We start from the raw sequence: 18,043 nt of genomic DNA, 5'->3' as shown, positions 1-18,043 counted from the left end.
TCTGTGTGCTGGCAGGAGTGTGTGGGTAGTTGTGTGTATGAATGTGTGTATGTGGGGAGGGGTATGTGTGTGTGTGTAGGCATGTGTGTTTGTGTCTGTGTGCTGGCAGGAGTGTGTGGGTAGTTGTGTGTATGAATGTGTGTATGTGGGGAGGGGTATGTGTGTGTGTGTGTAGGCATGTGTGTTTGTGTCTGTGTGCTGGCAGGAGTGTGTGGGTAGTTGTGTGTATGAATGTGTGTATGTGGGGAGGGGTATGTGTGTGTGTGTGTAGGCATGTGTGTTTGTGTCTGTGTGCTGGCAGGAGTGTGTGGGTAGTTGTGTGTATGAATGTGTGTATGTGTGTAGGGGGTATGTGTATGTGTGTGTTGGCATGTGTGTTTGTGTCTGTGTGCTGGCATAAGTGTGTGGGTAGTTGTGTGTATGAATGTGTGTGTAGGGGGTATGTGTATGTGTGTGTAGGCATGTGTGTTTGTGTCTGTGTGCTGGCATAAGTGTGTGGGTAGTTGTGTGTATGAATGTGTGTATGTGGGGAGGGGTATGTGTGTGTAGGCATATGTGTTTTTGTGTCTGTGTGCGGGCATGAATGTGTGGGTGTCTGTATGTATGCGTGTGTGTGCGTGTTTGTGTGTGTAGTTGTGTGTTTCTGTATGTGTTTGTGTGTGCATGCGTGTGTGTGTAGTTGTGTGTGTTTGTGTGTAGGGGGTATGTGTATGTGTGTGTAGGCATGTGTGTTTGTGTCTGTGTGCTGGCACAAGTGTGTGGGTAGTTGTGTGTATGAATGTGTGTATGTGGGGAGGGGTATGTGTGTGTAGGCATATGTGTTTTTGTGTCTGTGTGCGGGCATGAATGTGTGGGTGTCTGTATGTATGCGTGTGTGTGCGTGTTTGTGTGTGTAGTTGTGTGTTTCTGTATGTGTTTGTGTGTGCATGCGTGTGTGTGTAGTTGTGTGTGTTTGTGTGTAGGGGGTATGTGTATGTGTGTGTAGGCATGTGTGTTTGTGTCTGTGTGCTGGCACAAGTGTGTGGGTAGTTGTGTGTATGAATGTGTGTATGTGGGGAGGGGTATGTGTGTGTAGGCATATGTGTTTTTGTGTCTGTGTGCGGGCATGAATGTGTGGGTGTCTGTATGTATGCGTGTGTGTGCGTGTTTGTGTGTGTAGTTGTGTGTTTCTGTATGTGTTTGTGTGTGCATGCGTGTGTGTGTAGTTGTGTGTGTTTGTGTGTAGGGGGTATGTGTATGTGTGTGTAGGCATGTGTGTTTGTGTCTGTGTGCTGGCACAAGTGTGTGGGTAGTTGTGTGTATGAATGTGTGTATGTGGGGAGGGGTATGTGTGTGTAGGCATATGTGTTTTTGTGTCTGTGTGCGGGCATGAATGTGTGGGTGTCTGTATGTATGCATGTGTGTGCGTGTTTGTGTGTGTAGTTGTGTGTTTCTGTATGTGTTTGTGTGTGCATGCGTGTGTGTGTGTAGTTGTGTGTGTTTGTGTGTAGGGGTTATGGGTATGTTTATGTAGGCATGTGTGTTTGTGTCTGTGTGCTGGCACAAGTGTGTGGGTAGTTGTGTGTATGAATGTGTGTATGTGGGGAGGGGTATGTGTGTGTAGGCATATGTGTTTTTGTGTCTGTGTGCGGGCATGAATGTGTGGGTGTCTGTATGTATGCGTGTGTGTGCGTGTTTGTGTGTGTAGTTGTGTGTTTCTGTATGTGTTTGTGTGTGCATGCGTGTGTGTGTAGTTGTGTGTGTTTGTGTGTAGGGGGTATGTGTATGTGTGTGTAGGCATGTGTGTTTGTGTCTGTGTGCTGGCATAAGTGTGTGTGTAGTTGTGTGTGTGTGTAGGACATGGATGCAACCGCACTAAAAGTGAGATAATATTTTTAAAAATACAGTCGAACCTCCGTATATCGAACTTCCACATATCGAAATTTTCTATGTATCAAAATCCCAGCCAATTTCTATGTTCGTTACATAGAAAATTGTTTCTATATATCGAAAAAATCTCTATATATCGAAAAAAATTTTTCGAGACATTAGTAGATTTTTTTTTCTTCCACTTTTGAATGTTTGTCTCATGAAAAATGAAGGTTAGGGGAGAAAATGATGTTCACTACAGGTTGCTACGAAACTCATAAGGAATAGGGGGTTCAGGGGTGTGTAGATAGGGTCGTTGTTCCGTTCTGGAGTTTTTACATTCCCTCCAGTTAGTTTCAAATCTTAGTCGTAACCAGTAACACTGTAAAATCAGTTTCAAGGTATCCCTTTTGTCTGTTGATTATCATTCCTAGTCTTTTTAGCTGCAGTAAAAATCATTCTAGTTAAGTAGATTGATTTTTTTACTTTTCTCTCGATTACATTGTCAAAACGAAAATCCCCTCATATTGCGGTTCAAGTTGAATTGCCGAAGAATGAAGATGCATGAAGGAGCAAAAATGTAATTTCTGTTAAATTTTTAATTATTAACTTTCATTTAATCCGATGCTCGTTTAAATTAGAAGTTGGGTTTCATGCACGAAAATTAGTTTCAATTTGAATGTTTTAGGAGACTTTTAGGATAAAATAAGATTGTTTCTATACATCGAAATTTCTATATATCGAATTTTTTCCCGGCAATTTGCTACTTCGATCTATGGAGGTCCGACTGTAATAATAATAACTAAGTTGAATTCTGAAAGTCTGAATTCAAATTATGTTTTTTCGCAATCACAAGTTGCGACAGGACCCTACTCATTGGATTTATTGTTTCTAGAAACGGGTCCTGTCCCCCCAAGCCTACCCCTCCTCCTGCGCGGCTACGTGTGTATAGTTGTGTGTGTGTGTGTGTGTGTGTGTGTGTGTGTGTGTGTGTGTGTAGGCGCGCGTGCATGTGTAGCAAGGGCGCCCATATGGGGGGAGGGGCAAATGGGGGCTCAAGTCCCCCCCCCCTTTGAATATAGAACTTCCTTGCTTTTAGTACTTTTTTCTTTGCAAAAATGTAAAAACATTTCTTCACCAGCCATTAATGAATAAGTTATTAAAAATGTCAAATTTTAATATCTCTAATCTTTACTGAAATCGGTTTCTATGGGGAAAATATCCTGCTAAACCACGGGGAAATATTTGAGCCCCCTTCCCCTTAAAATTTTGCATATGGGAGCCCTTAATGTGTAGCTTTGAGTACGTGCGTAGACCTGTGTGTACGCACGTAGGCGTGTGTGTATGCGTGTAAAGGCGTGTGTGTGTGTGTGTGTATGAGCGTGCCTGTGTGTAGGACATGGACGCCACCATCCAAGAGAAGCGGATTCCGGGGGACTACAGAGGCCCCTGGTCCAAGCTGAAAAAGGAACCGGACCTCAAAGACGGTCAAGTGAGAACAATAAGCAGTTGTAAGATAAATAAATACCTTTAGCAGAACAGTAAAGTAAGGAACAACAACGTCAAAAAGCACAAATTCGCAAATTACTGCAGACAGGTGTTTCGGCGTTACAGGGAACGCCTTTTCCAATGCAAAAAGTAATGAGCTTATGGATGAAAATTGATTTTGTTGAAGCTTTGGCTTAATCTTTGTCCAATTGAATTCTTTCTTTCGGCTTTCTGTACCTCAGAGAGAGCTCTTGGCCTTTGTTTGCATTCCTATTGGTTCCTTATCGGTTCATAATTTTCTCATTGGTGTTTGGCTAATGCGCTATTTTGGTCTTTTAAGTTATATGCTTATCTGCTCTTGTCTTTTGTCGGATGTCTTTTCTCTGCATAGTATAAAATGAAGTCCCCAAAAAGCGTCTGTGTGTTTGAACTCGCAAAACTCGAGAACTACCCGGCCGATTGCGCTGAAATTTTCACACTTTGTTCCTTTAAGTCCTGAAAAGGTTTGCAGACCAGTTCGAAAACAATTCGATGAATACTTCTTTTTTTATTCCAATTTACGTCCAGTTTTCGCATAAATTCCCGAATATGGGGGTGAAAAATGACTCGCAATTAGTAATATTACACATCGTTGGAAAGGGAAGAATTTTCCGCGTTCTACGCTATTTGTTCCAACGCTCTAACTTAATTGCGGCGGGAGTTATTTGCGTTTTTAACTCGAATTTGTTTAGGCTTAGCTGAAATTTAGGCACTACTTTCTTCATTAAATAAATCAATAAAAAGTGAAGGAGTTGTCCCACAGCTTTCTTTTTGACGCCATTGGAAAAAGCGACCTTTTTTTTACTCCAGATCTCACTCGACCTATGGTCGAAAAAATAAGCTTTTATCTCGAAAGGAAAAAAAGTTACAAGCCTTTTTAAATCAAGTTTAAGGAATCTAGATTGCATTCAAATTATGAACCATTTTCTTTCGCATTTTAATTCCTTAAACTTATTTTGTGTTTTCATGGTTACGCATTTTAAATCCATCTTTATGGATTTAATTTCTTAAGAGTATTTTAATATCTGTTGTCATTGTTTGGAAGGGAAATCATGATAATTTTTTTATTCATTTTTTACGCCTGATTGTTGAACATACGTCACTGGACACAATTTTTATTTTCAAGGTGGATCGGGCAAAGCCGGGCAACGCAGCTAGTCATCCATAAAATCATTGCTTTTTGCATTGAAAAAGGCGTTCCCTGTAGCGCCGAAACACGGATCTGCAGTAATCTGCGAATTTGTGTTTTTCTGACGTTGTTATTTCTTACTTTAATAAGCAATCGTGATTGCTCAGAAATTAAGTAAGCAGCAATCGAAACAGCAACCACGTTTCTGGGCGCATCAATGATGTGCCCTCGTCTCCCCGTTATCCAAGTATGGGGTCTCAAGGTCAGGCGACATTTTAGGAAAAGCCGCCAAATTCAAAGATTTTTCGTTTCAGTGAAAGAGGGAGGATGTCTTCCACCCCATTTTTAGATGGATGTCCTGCCACTTGCAAATGAGCGCGGTGGCCTCCATTTCTCGCCAAGCTTTTAAATTTTGGAAAGATTTCTTTAAAAAGTCATAGGTTTTTAACTCATCAGATATCGACAACGGGGAGACGAGGGCAAAGAATTGCGTATTAAAAAAATAACCAACGTGCTCTTTAGATTGCTGTCTGTTTAATTTCTTTTCATCGCCACACAATTCGTACCTGGCCAAAGGAATAAAGGGACTTAAATTCTTTTTCAAAATGGAACAAAAAGAAACGTCTATCCTTACTTTTAATGGGGGGAGGGGGGGATGTCCACTGTTTAATGGGTCGTAATCAGTCATTGATCACTTTATAATTCACCACTTTTTACCGATGGATCAGTAAATATTGTTTGTGTTTGAAAAAGAATTTTTTTTGTAATTATTAAAAACAATGAATAATCGCTTAAGAATATTAATTATTATCAGCGAACTTCAAGCAAACTTTTACTGATCTGTAAAAATTTATTGCTTTTTCTCCCCCTCCCCCCTTATTCCCCGTCGTTTTTCTTTTTAGTTTTTCTTTGTAATTAAAATTACTTTTGCGTGTGTGTTATTTGATGTTGAAAAATTACAATGTGTCGTAATACACGTACGAACAACACATTAATTTTCTTTTCTTTTTTTTTCTTTTTATAATTAAAATTACTTTTGCGTGTGTGTTATTTGATGTTCCAAAATTACAAATTGTCGTAATACACGTGTGAACAACACATTAATTTTCTTTTCTTTTTTTTCTTTTTATAACTAAAATTACTTTTACGTGTGTGTTATTTGATGTTCCAAAATTACACACTGTCGTAATACGCGTGTGAACAACATATTCATTTTTTTTTTTCTCTTTGTAATTAAAATTACTTTTGTGCGTGTGTTATTTGATGTTCCAAAATTACAAATTGTCATAATACACGTGTGAACAACACATTCATTTTTTTTTCTTTTTTTCCCTCTTTGTAATTAAAATTACTTTTGCGTGTGTGTTATTTGATGTTCCAAAATTACAAATTGTCGTAATACACGTGCGAACAACACATTCATTTTTTTTAAGAGAGAAAAAAAGAGTAAAAGAAGTTATACAGGAAAAAATTTAAAATGAAACTAAATTATTTTGTGGAAAAAAGAGACCCATGGGGAGCTCAAATTCTCAGAGCAACCGGGGTTAGAACCCACTACTCACCCGGCTCCAGCGTCGTGGTGAGATAGTCCGTCGTCCTGCGGATCGATTCTGGAAAGAAGAAAATGGCGCATGAGTACGCGTAAATACCATAGACTAATAATAAGAGTAGACCGAGCATTCCCAGACTTGCTGATGAAAAAATGGGTTCATGGATACATCATGTGACTGGTGGAAGGTTTGGCGAAAACTTTGGCGGCATGGTTGCTACATGGCAGCATTATTTATAGTTGGGCACTCGACAACTGTTTTCATTATAATTTTTTTTCAGGTGCAGAGATTGAACTGTTTTTCTTTTAGTTATGCATTATTTTGACATTAGTCATTGGTTTTTGATCACAGTTTTCAGTAACTTTTATTTCATTCGGAACTGCTACGTCAGCGTTGGCGTAAACGTAATGGCGTAAACGTTTTGCGTTGACGCAAAAATGCACTAATCGGAATCTTAAATTGAAATGGTAGGTAAAAATCTTACCGTTTGCCGATTCTTTTTGGGCGCTTGCATCTTTAATTGCTTAGAGAGTTATTGAAATTGACTAGAGAAAATGCACAATACTATCTAAACGAAAAACTCACTATATTAACAAAATATTTACAACTTAGAAGAACAAATTTACAAATCGGACTCCATAAAAGATCATTCTTCCGTGTTCCATCCATTCTATTTATTTTATTTCGTGCTGGCGTTGATCGTCTGCTACGATTGACGCCCGCTGTTTGCTAGGATATCCGCCAGTCACATGGTTTGGTTCATGAGCAGCAAAGGGTTGCCTTAGCTCGGTCTATTCTTATTATTAGTCTATGGTAAATACACATCAAAGAAGTGGAGAAGGCAACTCATATGACAATGTTCTTCAATTGAAATTAAACTGAATGACACTCTTAACCCCTTCAGTCGGAATTATGAAATATTAGACCAAAAATGTTGATATTTGGTACACAGTGTACTATGATAAAGGGTATCTTATAGACAAAATTTTGAGTTTGTAGGAGAAAAATTAAAAGAGTTATGGCACGTCCAATATTCCGGACTTATATTTTTGAAATCAATATTTCGTATACAAAAACGATAAAATACCGAACAAACTTCATTATAAAGTGTTCTACAAACAATTATAAAACAAAATATAAGCGTTTGAAACGATTCATTAAAGAGTATATATATATTTTTAAAAAATCAGGAAAAAAACCTCGCTTTTCAGATAAAAATCCATGGTTGGAAAAGTGAGCCACTCTCTATCTCTCAATCCTTATATGTCAGTGTTGTCAATCCCAAAACGAAAAATTATTTCACAGATTATAATAAGCAGAATGCAAAGAGTCAACTACAAAAAAAATCAACTAGTTAAATCATAGACTAATAATAAGAATAGACCGAGCTGTGGCAACCCTTTTGCTGCTCATAAACCAAACCATGTGGCTGGTGGATATCCTAGCAACAGCGGGCGTAGCAGACGATCAAAGCCCGCGAGAAATAAAATAAATTGATCTTTTATGGAGTCCGATTTGTAAATTTGTTATTTTAAGTTGTAAATATTTTGTTAATATAGTGAGTTTTTCGTTTTATAGTGCAGTGTATTTTTTTTTATTCAATTTCAATAACTCTCTAAGCAATTAAAGATGCAAGCGCCCCAAAAGAATCGGCAAACGGTAAGATTTTTACCTACAATTTCAATTTAAGATACTGATTAGTACATTTTTGCGTTAACGCGAAACGTTTACGCCATTACGTCTACGCCACATAGCAGTTCCAAATGAAATGAAAGTTACTGGAAACTGTGATCAGAAACTAATTACTAATGTCAAAATAATGCATAACTGAAAGAAAAACAGTTCAATCTTTGCACGTGGAAAAAAATTATAATGAAAACAAATTCTGTCCTAAAATACATGTCGAGTGCCAAACGATAGATAATGTTGACATCTAGCAACCATGCCGCCAAAGTTTTCGCCAAGCCTTCCACCAGTCACATGACGTATCCATGACCCAATTTTTTCATCAGCAAGTCTGGGAAAGCTCGGTCTACTCTTATTATTAGTCTATGAGTTAAATCAATTATTAAATGATTAGCAGCTGTTTAAAGTGGTTGTCCGGTATACCGGACACCAGGTCTGAAGGGGTTAAAACGGAGGTGTAACAAGAGCGTACCCATGTAAGGCACGTCGATGTCGTTGATCCGCTGGGTGGCGCTGCTGTCGAATGCGTAGGCGGCCTTGAAGCCCTGTCCGGGGAAGTGCGAGCGCGAATGGAACTCGACGAAGAGCTCGGGTCCGGTCGACACCAGTTCCACGAACGTGTTAGTGTTGCACAGGTGTCCGATGATGGGACTGCTCTTGTTCGACCCGTCGTACACCAGGATCACGTCCGGGCTGTTGAGGCAGCTGAAAAATCCAATCAGTCGTGCGGTTAGTCATCACTAATCATCAGTTCCTCACATCATCAGTTAAATTAATGAAATAAATCTTGCTTTTATGGATACACATACAAAATAAAACATCTCTCTTTATGATATTAATATAGATAAAAACCCTCAAAGGGTAACCCGAAATGCATGCAAAATTGATTTTTATAGAATCACGGTTTAATATCCTCTAATGCACTACTTCAAAAATTAATTTGCCCGAAGCAAATCCCAATTACAATAAATTTGAATAAATATTGATGCACACATTAATATTCTGCGAATCTAAACTTTTCGCAATGTCCACGGCTAATAGAATGCTATAAATCTTATGCTCTATATTTCGTATGTAGGCTAATTTCAACAACATACATACAGAATCAAATGCTTTACTTTTCTATATTGTTCTTCAGCTGTAAAAGCAGTGATTTCGACTATGAAAAGATACAACGATAGGGTGAAAAACCCTTTTGCATAAAAATTGATAACTTTATTTTATGGTTTACTGCTGTTAATTTTACTGTACAAATCATTTATAAAACCGTATACTACTGCTGCTTTTATGGCGCAAATTCAGTTGATTCCGCTGCATAATACTGCTAACTTTACAGTTTGATACTGTTAATTTTGCAGGGCAATTCCGTTACAAAACAGTATATTACTGTTAATTTTACATATTATCTCTGTTAAATTAACAGGTCAAGTCATTCCTAAAACAGTATATTACTGCTAATTTTACAGTTTGATACTGTAAGTTTTACAGGGCAGTTCTATTGAAAAGCAGTATATTACTGCTAATTTTACAGTTAATCATTGTTAATTTCATAGGGCAACTCTATTAAAAGACAGTATATTACTGCTAATTTTACAGTTTATCGCTGTAAATTTCACAGTAAAAGTCTGTTATATAACAGTATATTACTGCAAATTTTACAGTTTAGAATTGTAATTTTTGCAGTTTTTCTTTGGAATGTGAGCTGCCAGTATTTTACTGTAAAAACAACAGCTTTTTTTTTGCAGTGCAGCCTCAAATACATGCAAATGGTTTGGCGGTTTTTGTGCCGTCAGCGTGGTTTTTTTTTTCACTTGCTTCTACTCCTTAGCATTCAGTTCAAAGGGAACCTTCAGCTATTTTGTCACTGCAAGTGCGGGACAATCAGCTATTGTGTTTACGTATATAAGAATAGATCGGAACGAAGCATAAAAGACAGACTATTGGTTATTAAAAAAATAGTATAAGTACATATATGCATAATTTATAGCCTATGTTACTCAGAAAGAATGCACCTTTCATGTAGTGAAAGAATTTTTCAAATAACTGCAATGGTTCAAGAAATTACCTCGAACATATAAACATACAAAAATCCGCCCTCTCTCTTTATATAATACAGTAGACCCTCGTTTTGCGCGGGGGTTACGTTCCACGGAAATACCGCGTAAATTGAAACCTAATAGTAGTGTTAAAATAATGGTTAGGTTCCGTATACAAAAAAAAACTATTTCTTTCTAGTGATAACTAATTGTATAATAAGTTTAATGTGTACTTATATCGATTTTTATGCACAACACGCATAAAGAAAACATAAACTAATTTCGTGTTCTGTTTATAAAGAGGCGCTGGCAATGATAGTCTTTTCGCACTTTCGGCAGTCATTAAGAATTGTTCTCCATAATTCTTTGCCGAGCATTAACGCATCCATGATCACTTGCGTCATTTCGATGATGGAACCTTCCTTCACTAACAAATCAGAAAGATCATTTCTGTTGTCTAGGAATGGCTCAACATTTTTAGTGTGAACGGTTTTGGTTGTGCGTCACCGATGTCGGTATCCTCGTTGGTTTTGTCCTCCTTTGTCACTCCTAAAAGCTCTTCTTCCAGTGAGTTCTGAACGGTGTGAGTTTAATAACTTTCCTTCTGGAAAGAGCTCTGGAACCCATCGCATAAAATGTCTCCAGTGGCCCAAACTCGATGATTAGCACGCCAAAATGCAATCTATTACGCGCAATCTGTAATCATTAGGAGTTTGGATTTTGAAAGAGGGGAAAATGTTATCTGTTTGCATTGCCGCATCCGCCTAAAACCGAAACTAAAATAAATGTGACAAATCTAAAACCTTGTAAAATAAACCCGCGTAAAACGAGGGTCTACTGTATTAGTATAGATATCAGTTACCTGAGGTCCCCCTTCTGGAGGCGTATCTGCTCGAAGAGGATCTTGACTCGGTTGTTGGGGGTGGCGGCGAACCGGTAGTGGCAGGTGACGTCACGGGGGTAGTTGCTGGGGTACTGCGGGGAGTAGAACTTGCCCCGGGTGCGGTTCGTCTGCTCCGGGGAGATCTCGTAGTTGCACTTGGAGCCGGGCAGCAGGTAGCCGTCCGTCTGGAACACCTCTGGATTGGACGACAGAGAAAGCCAATCAGCGTCCCCGATTCCCTTTAGGTCATTAAACATTTTGGAAGATAATGGATCGGACTTGACAATCAAAAAAAAATTTTTTTTTTCGTGAATTTCTTCCACAGGGGGATGGTGACTTCTTTTATTCACATAGGGAAGGGAAAAAAATTGTGCACGCAAAAAATGAATTTGAAACTTTTACACAAACAGGATTTAGTATCTCAGAGATGAATGACTGACTATTTCAGCGCTAATTAAGAGTTTTAAAAATCTTGGTAAAATTCCCGTTTTTAAGTTGCAGTCATTTTTGTGGTTTTAAGAGATTACAGTACCTAAAAAATGACCAAACGAAACGACCAAAAAAAAAAAAAAATTGCTTATTTCGAAACTAAACACTAGTCCAAACACAGGGGAAAAGTTTCATTGCTTTAGTTCAAATATTTAAAAATTTATGAATAGTTTTAGGTCATGCTCGCTATGTGTTCTTATGCAAAAAGAAAACTTTAAATTGATTTTTCTCGATGATCGTTTTTTTTGTGTTTTCGTGTCATAAAAATCCCTAAGGATTTTTTTCTATTAAAGATACAGCTTTAAAGTAATACTTTTTGCAATTTCGATAATATATTTAACAAAACTGTGCATTGGATAAGCATTTTATAAATGACTCAAATGATTAGAGCATGTTATACCTTTAAACACCAATGTTTTTGAAAAAAATAACGATTTTTCCGTAATTGATCATAGAAAATTTTCTAGTAAACACAAGAGCAAATAAATGCACTGATTTTTAGAGATGATGATTGTGATCGTTTAGCAAAAAGATTTTTTTATATTAGCTTAAAAACAAAAAAGCCTTAGGGATTTTAAAAAATTGAAATTTTCTTAAATGTTTTGAGCTTTTTTAAAAAAGTAAGCAATATTTTTAAAAAATTATTGATTATAAAGTAAGTAATCATGTTATGGTTTCAACAAAAAATAGAATTTACTCAAATTTAAAAAAAAATGCTTGAAAGGTACTGTGACCGCTTAAAAAGCAAAAAAAGTAAAAAGTTCTGAAATGGGTGTCCTTTTTTTTGTGATTATTCTGACAGAAAGGGATGCAACGCTCATGCGTGGCGGCAAAAGGGCCTGTATTCCCTTATCTCCGCTATCGATTAGGTCTGCTGTCATTTTAATCATTTCACAAAAATTTCACTGTAAGCCGTTTATCAAACTGTACATGGAAAACATCTGCACTTCTGATGTGTAGCCGAAAACGAGGGGTCTCTTCTCCCGAATTGCAACGAGCCAAAAATGCTGTTTAGTGAGAGATAACAAAAGTTGCGGCAATCCTAACCTGGTACGTGAATACATGAAATACACCGCCAGCTCAGTCATTCCATCCGAGGACTGCAGTTTCGTGCTTATTAGCACTCATCGCCCCGACATAGGAAGTGACTGAGCTGGAGATGGAAGACCTCTTAAGGAAGCCAAGGGTGCCAAACAAACTGGTAGCTAATATAGAATTAGCACTGACCAGACGAGTGACCAAAGCAATGGTTCGGTTCAACTCGAAGATTGAAGGCGAGGCGGGTATACTCAGTAAGTAGCCTGGTAGCATTGTGAAGGTTTAATCACGTGTACGCTGCCAGGTTAGGTTTGACTGACTCGGTTCTCACATGCTCCACGTGTCAGGCTAATTCTTCGAAAGTTCCACCATGTTTTAAGTCACCTCGGTGATAGGTACAAGGTGCCATCCGGGAGTAATGTCAGGATCATTCGCGTATCTGGGCCTCTGCCTTTCGGGAATTGAGCAGAAGGCTCGTTCACTAACTTCTGGGGGTCTCTTGAAAGAAAGGATGCTCTATTTGTTTGTCCAATATCTGGAGTCCCTCACTGCCGCCAGTTGATAAGCAAATGCTGCGTGGAGAAGATAGCGGGCAAATAACGGAAGTGATCGCAGAAGGTTTGAGAAAGGGAATTTTCGTATCTTTGTATGGTTGCAGTTCTTGGGATAATAACGCGACACAGTCATGACAAACAGTTAATATTTATTTACAATACGAACCCGAAGGAGAAGGAAGTAATAACAACAGAGTATATTTAGCAGTTGCTGCAAGTACGGTTTTGAGTATTAAAGAAATGCAGACGCTTATGAAATATGAAATAAATCTTTACTAATAATAAAGCTGAATGTCCTCTGTCCGGATCTCTGTCTGTCTGGATGTCTGTGACGCGCCTAGCGCCTAGACCGTTCGGCTGATTTTCATGAAATTTGGCACAGAATTAGTTTGTAGCATGAGGATGTGCACTTCGAAGCGATTTTTCGAAAATTCGATGTGGTTCTCTTTCTATTCCAATTTTAAGAACAACATTATCATAAGATGGACGAATCAATTACGAAATTATCATAACGTGGAACCGTAACATGGGCACAAGCCAATTGGCGAGATACGAAATTATCATAACGTGGAACCGCAACGTGGGCACAAGCCAATTGGCGGGAAAATTCACCATACATTATTTGTAAATATACAGGCGAACCAAAAGACCTTTTAATTTTCTACTTTAATTTTCCATTACGGGCAAAGCCGTGCGAGTACCACTAGCATGAAATAAAATACGCAGCGGTCAATATGAAAGTAAGGGAAAAGGTGGAGGAGATGCTTGTCCTTGACACGCTCATTCTAAACACATGCGTTACTCACTGAGAAACCTGTAGGTGCCGCTGAATCCGGTGCTGTTGGTGCGGCGCCAGTCCGTGTGGAACTCGAAGACGAGGGTGTGGCCCGAGGAGTAGTGCGTCTGCTCAATGTCCATGATCTTGCCGCACAGGATCGAGTTGTAACTCGAGCGCTCGTTCACCGAAGAGTCCTCCAAGTGCAGAAACAGCTTCACGTAGTCTCCGAACACACACCTGTAGGGGGAGGGAAGGCACCCGATCACCGAACGATTTCTCGAGAGAATGCAGATAAACAGAAGTAATAAATTCAGATTCTATTAAATACTTTTTTTTTGTATTTAAGATAGCAAAATGAAATTTTTTGCACATGTTTATAAGTATTTGCCTCACATAATTGGGTATTTTTGAAACTATAAGTGAAACAGTTTAGTTTTTTTTAATCAAACTTTAAAATAAGAGATTTTTTACCAATTTTTTAGACATACTGTATAAAAAAAAATCATAAATATTTTTCTATAGCTCTGATATTTTAAAAAATACCTAGTTTTATGTAAAAGTGTTTGAATAGTGTTTTAAAAAAATAATGGAATCGATAAGACAAAAATTGTAGAAGGAGATAGCTTTTTAAAAATGTTTTCAAAAATTTTAAATTTTATATTAAACTAGCAAAAATACCCGGCGTTGCCTGGGACAGTAATAATTGTGAGAAACAATCGCTACTTTCTTTTGTTTTCTGTTTTAACTGAAAGAACTCTAAACACACCGCTTTGACGTCATTAAAAATTGAGTATCATCCTTACCCATAAAAATGAAAAAGCAATAAGTATAAAGAACGAAAGAGTATTCATTTAGAAACGAAAGCGCAAAGTGAAGCATACAAAAATTTGAAGAATTTCCAAAATATATCTAACAAAAACAAAGATCACTAAAAAAAACTGTGCGCTTTATTTACTTAAATAATACTCACACAAAAATAAAAAGAAAAATTGCTCTCTACTAAGTTTACCTTAGTGTGCAAAAAGCGAGTTTCCAAATGTTTAAATGACTTTAGACTCATGTTTGCTCCGGAGAAGCCTTGATTCAAAATTTACATTATGATTACTTTTAATGTTGCTGTTGTTAGGCAAAGAATTTTCGAAACAATGGGTTTAATCTTTAATCATTTGATGTGGAAATGACATGACATTCACAGTTTTCTATCACGCCGTTTTTAAACTAAGATTCTTAGCAATAAATTATAGCCTAAGTTTTTCCCTGATAATGTAGCTATCTATGGTGAAAAAATGGTTAAATCCCTCAAGTAGTTTTGAAGTTTACCACGGACATCCGGACAGAGATTAGCCCTTTATGTATAAAGATAATGAATTAACACGGCTTTTTTTTGCTAAATTGTTTTATTGTATTAAATCATAAATATAAAATCATAAAAAGTTTTGAGTTAAAATGAATATAATTTTTTTTTTTTGATGTTTGGTACCGCGTCCTCTTAAAGTAGTCTGTATGAACGAGCAAATTAACAGAAGTACAGTAAACCCCCGATCATCCGCGAGCGGTTTATCCGCGGGGTGGATTATCCGCGAGTCAATCGACGATCAGGAACATGTATTTTTTCGCAGCAAAAAGCAAACATAAATAGCTGTTTTTTGTCGAAAAATTGTAAATTTAAACTCACTTTTATTTTTGTTTTATTCATTTATTGTGTTTTCTCCATAGAACATTCTTGTTCTGTATCGATGTTGTGCACAAAATACGAAACATTTTTTACTGTTCTGTATACATTTTTACTGTTTGAAGAAAGTATTGTTACAAATCCTTAGTAATTATTGTAGTAACGTAACCTGTAAATAGTTTCCCGTAATGAATATGCAACCCCTTAACATATGGCTAAAGTATACGCCCCCCCCCCATTTCTTTTTTTGTTCATTGATAAAATTTGATAACGGTCTACTATTTTCCAGAAGCGTTTGGAATATTTGAGAGATTTCTTTTCGGTGTGTATATAAACCGTTACGCTGGATAAAGAGGGGAGTTTCGATTGAGATTTCGAACTGAGAGCGTATTTGCTCTGTTTATAGCGAGGCATTTCGCTGTGTTGTTTTCGTATTTGGAAGTAAATACGTGTGTAAACGTTGAGTTTACGGTGTTGTGCGATAATTGCTTCATTGCTGATGAATAATTTAGCAGTTGTTAACGATTTGTCCTGTACATAGTGTAAATAAAGCTCCTGTGTTTTTATCAAGAACTGTGTCTTCATTTCAAGAAAGTGGAAGTCGCACCGAATCCGTTACAATACGAAACATTTTTTACTGTTCTGTATACATTTTTACTGTTTGAAGAAAGTATTATGCATCGATACAGATATTTTTTTTTTCAGAAGGGCAATTTCTGGCTTAGTTGTTCCTCATTTTAACCTTTTTGCGGTTTATCCGCGAGTTTTATTATCCGCTGCACTTGTGCCACTCAATTCAGATTCTATTAAACGGGTCCGTAGAACACCACTACACAAGGCTTAATCAGTTGGATGGGGACCTTTTTGATCCAGACCCCTGACGCAGCACCCAAAGAGGTACTGATTTGGAATGGGATCTTGAAGGACTTTAAGATCACGAAGAGATTTAACGTGCCCGAGTCACCATCACCAAACAGGGAGGAACTTCGGCCGTTTGGCATCAATCCCGAAACCCTCCAGGAACCCTGAAGTGAGGAGGTACGTGTTCCTATTTACATCTTTTTTTTTTTTCTAGCTTCCAAATATTATGTATCGAACCGAACCGAGGTGACCGGATCGATAAGGCGTTGGACTCGTATCTGGTAGGATCTGGGATCGATGCCAGCCGTTCGAAGATCCTCCGTGTTCGCTGATGATGACCGAGGCACGTTAAATATGTCGAGGTCACAAAGTCCTCCAAGTTCCCATTCCAAATAAATGCCTCTGAGTGAGGGGGGGGGGGGGTAACCAGGTGTTGTTTGGCTTCTGGTCTGGAACAAAATTATCGAAATGCAGATAGACGGTGCTTCCATCTATCGTGTGCTGTCTGAACTAAGTCGGATTTCCTCCTCAGTGGTGCTCTGTAAACAGAAGCCGTACATTTCATTCGGAATTGGAGACCCAAGTGGTTTAAGCAACAACAGAAACATGTATTGAACTACTTCAATTTAAATTTAAAAAAATATATTAGTTTGAATTTTTGGCGTCTTGAATTCAAATTATGTTTTTCGCAATCACGAGCGTTGTGTGTATGAATGCGCGTGTGTGTTTGTGTAGGCGCATGTGTGTGGGTGCGTGTGTGTGTGAGTGTATGTATGCATGTGTGTGAGTGAGTGTTGTGTACGCGCGTGTAGGCGTTCGTGTGTGTGTATGTACGCATGTGTGTTTGTGTCTGTGTGCAGGCAATGAGTGTGTGTAGATGTGTGTGTGTGCGTGTGTAGGCGTGTGTGTATGTAGGATATGGACGCAACCCTGACACTGTTTTCGCAAGAGGAGCAGCATCGTGAGGATCCGGTCGACGGTGATGCTGCGGAGGGTGCTGGTGGGAAAATAAAATCAATGTAACATCAAAAACAGTCAAATGCGAACAATAAGCAATCGTGATTGCTCAAAAATCAAAAAACAAAGGAACATGGGTACATGAAATGTGTAGAGGAAAAATTGCTTTATATTATTTTTTCCATGCTATTAATATAACAGTAAATATAAACTCTTAGGATAAAAAGTAAAAATAGGGTACACACCACCTTCCACCACGCATACACTCTTTACAGCTACTAAAAGTTCAAAAACACGTTCTCAAATTCTATAACTTTGGTTAAAATAACGATAGAGCTCACATCATTGAAATAAATTTCGCACTCTAATAGAGGTCCAACAACAAATGGATCAACAAAAAAAAACATTAATTACTTTAATAATGTATTGTAGAAAGCTGGAAAAAAAAGGTCAAAAAATAGTGCCGAACTCGGTTTCAAAATTAAGTGGAAATGCAGGCGAAATGAAAGGAAGTAAGTTTCGGCTGCCTCTAACAAAAATGTTGCTCGAACAACATGCGTCATTCAGGGAATGGGTTTGTTTACATTATTACACGAAATTAAAATAACAGAATTTTAAAAAAATAATAAGCACTTTTCATAATGGACTCAAAAGAACAAAATAACTTTCCTGGGTCAGAAAGGACAATTTAAGTATTCCTGTAGTTTTCAATTATTCCAAGAAAATGACACCGCAAACGAAAAAAAGTGCGGTTCAAGTCATGTACAGAAATTCTTTATCATTATCTAGCTTTTAATCATAAATTTGAGTGTTGAAACATGCATATTTTTCTTAACGGGAAAGTTTGGTTTCAAATGACTAGAGCCGCACTTTTCTTCGTGTGTGGTGTCATTTACTTGGAATAATTGAGAACTACAGGGATTCTTAAATTGTCCTTTCTGACCCAGAAAAGTTATTTTATCCTTTTGAGTGCATTATGAAAAGTGTTTAGTTTTTTTTTTTTTTTTAATTCTGTTATTTTATAATTTTTGGTGT

General features: G+C 37.7%; 1 protein-coding gene across 1 annotated transcript in view; it reads right to left on the bottom strand.

Annotated features, from left to right (window-relative positions):
- LOC129232655 (suppressor of lurcher protein 1-like) overlaps nt 1-18,043 on the bottom strand; it is an 81,720-nt gene that overhangs the window by 38,087 nt on the left and 25,590 nt on the right. The window contains exons 5-8 of the mRNA XM_054866787.1: nt 13,547-13,755; nt 10,639-10,855; nt 8,213-8,445; nt 6,067-6,114 (exon numbers count right to left, since the gene is read on the bottom strand). Coding sequence (XP_054722762.1) covers nt 6,067-6,114; nt 8,213-8,445; nt 10,639-10,855; nt 13,547-13,755 — 707 coding nt within the window. The remainder of the gene's footprint in view (nt 1-6,066; nt 6,115-8,212; nt 8,446-10,638; nt 10,856-13,546; nt 13,756-18,043) is intronic.

Source organism: Uloborus diversus, unplaced genomic scaffold (assembly GCF_026930045.1).
Source record: "Uloborus diversus isolate 005 unplaced genomic scaffold, Udiv.v.3.1 scaffold_13, whole genome shotgun sequence".
In the NCBI taxonomy this organism is placed as follows: domain Eukaryota; kingdom Metazoa; phylum Arthropoda; class Arachnida; order Araneae; family Uloboridae; genus Uloborus; species Uloborus diversus.
This window is presented reverse-complemented; position numbering and strand designations above follow the sequence as displayed.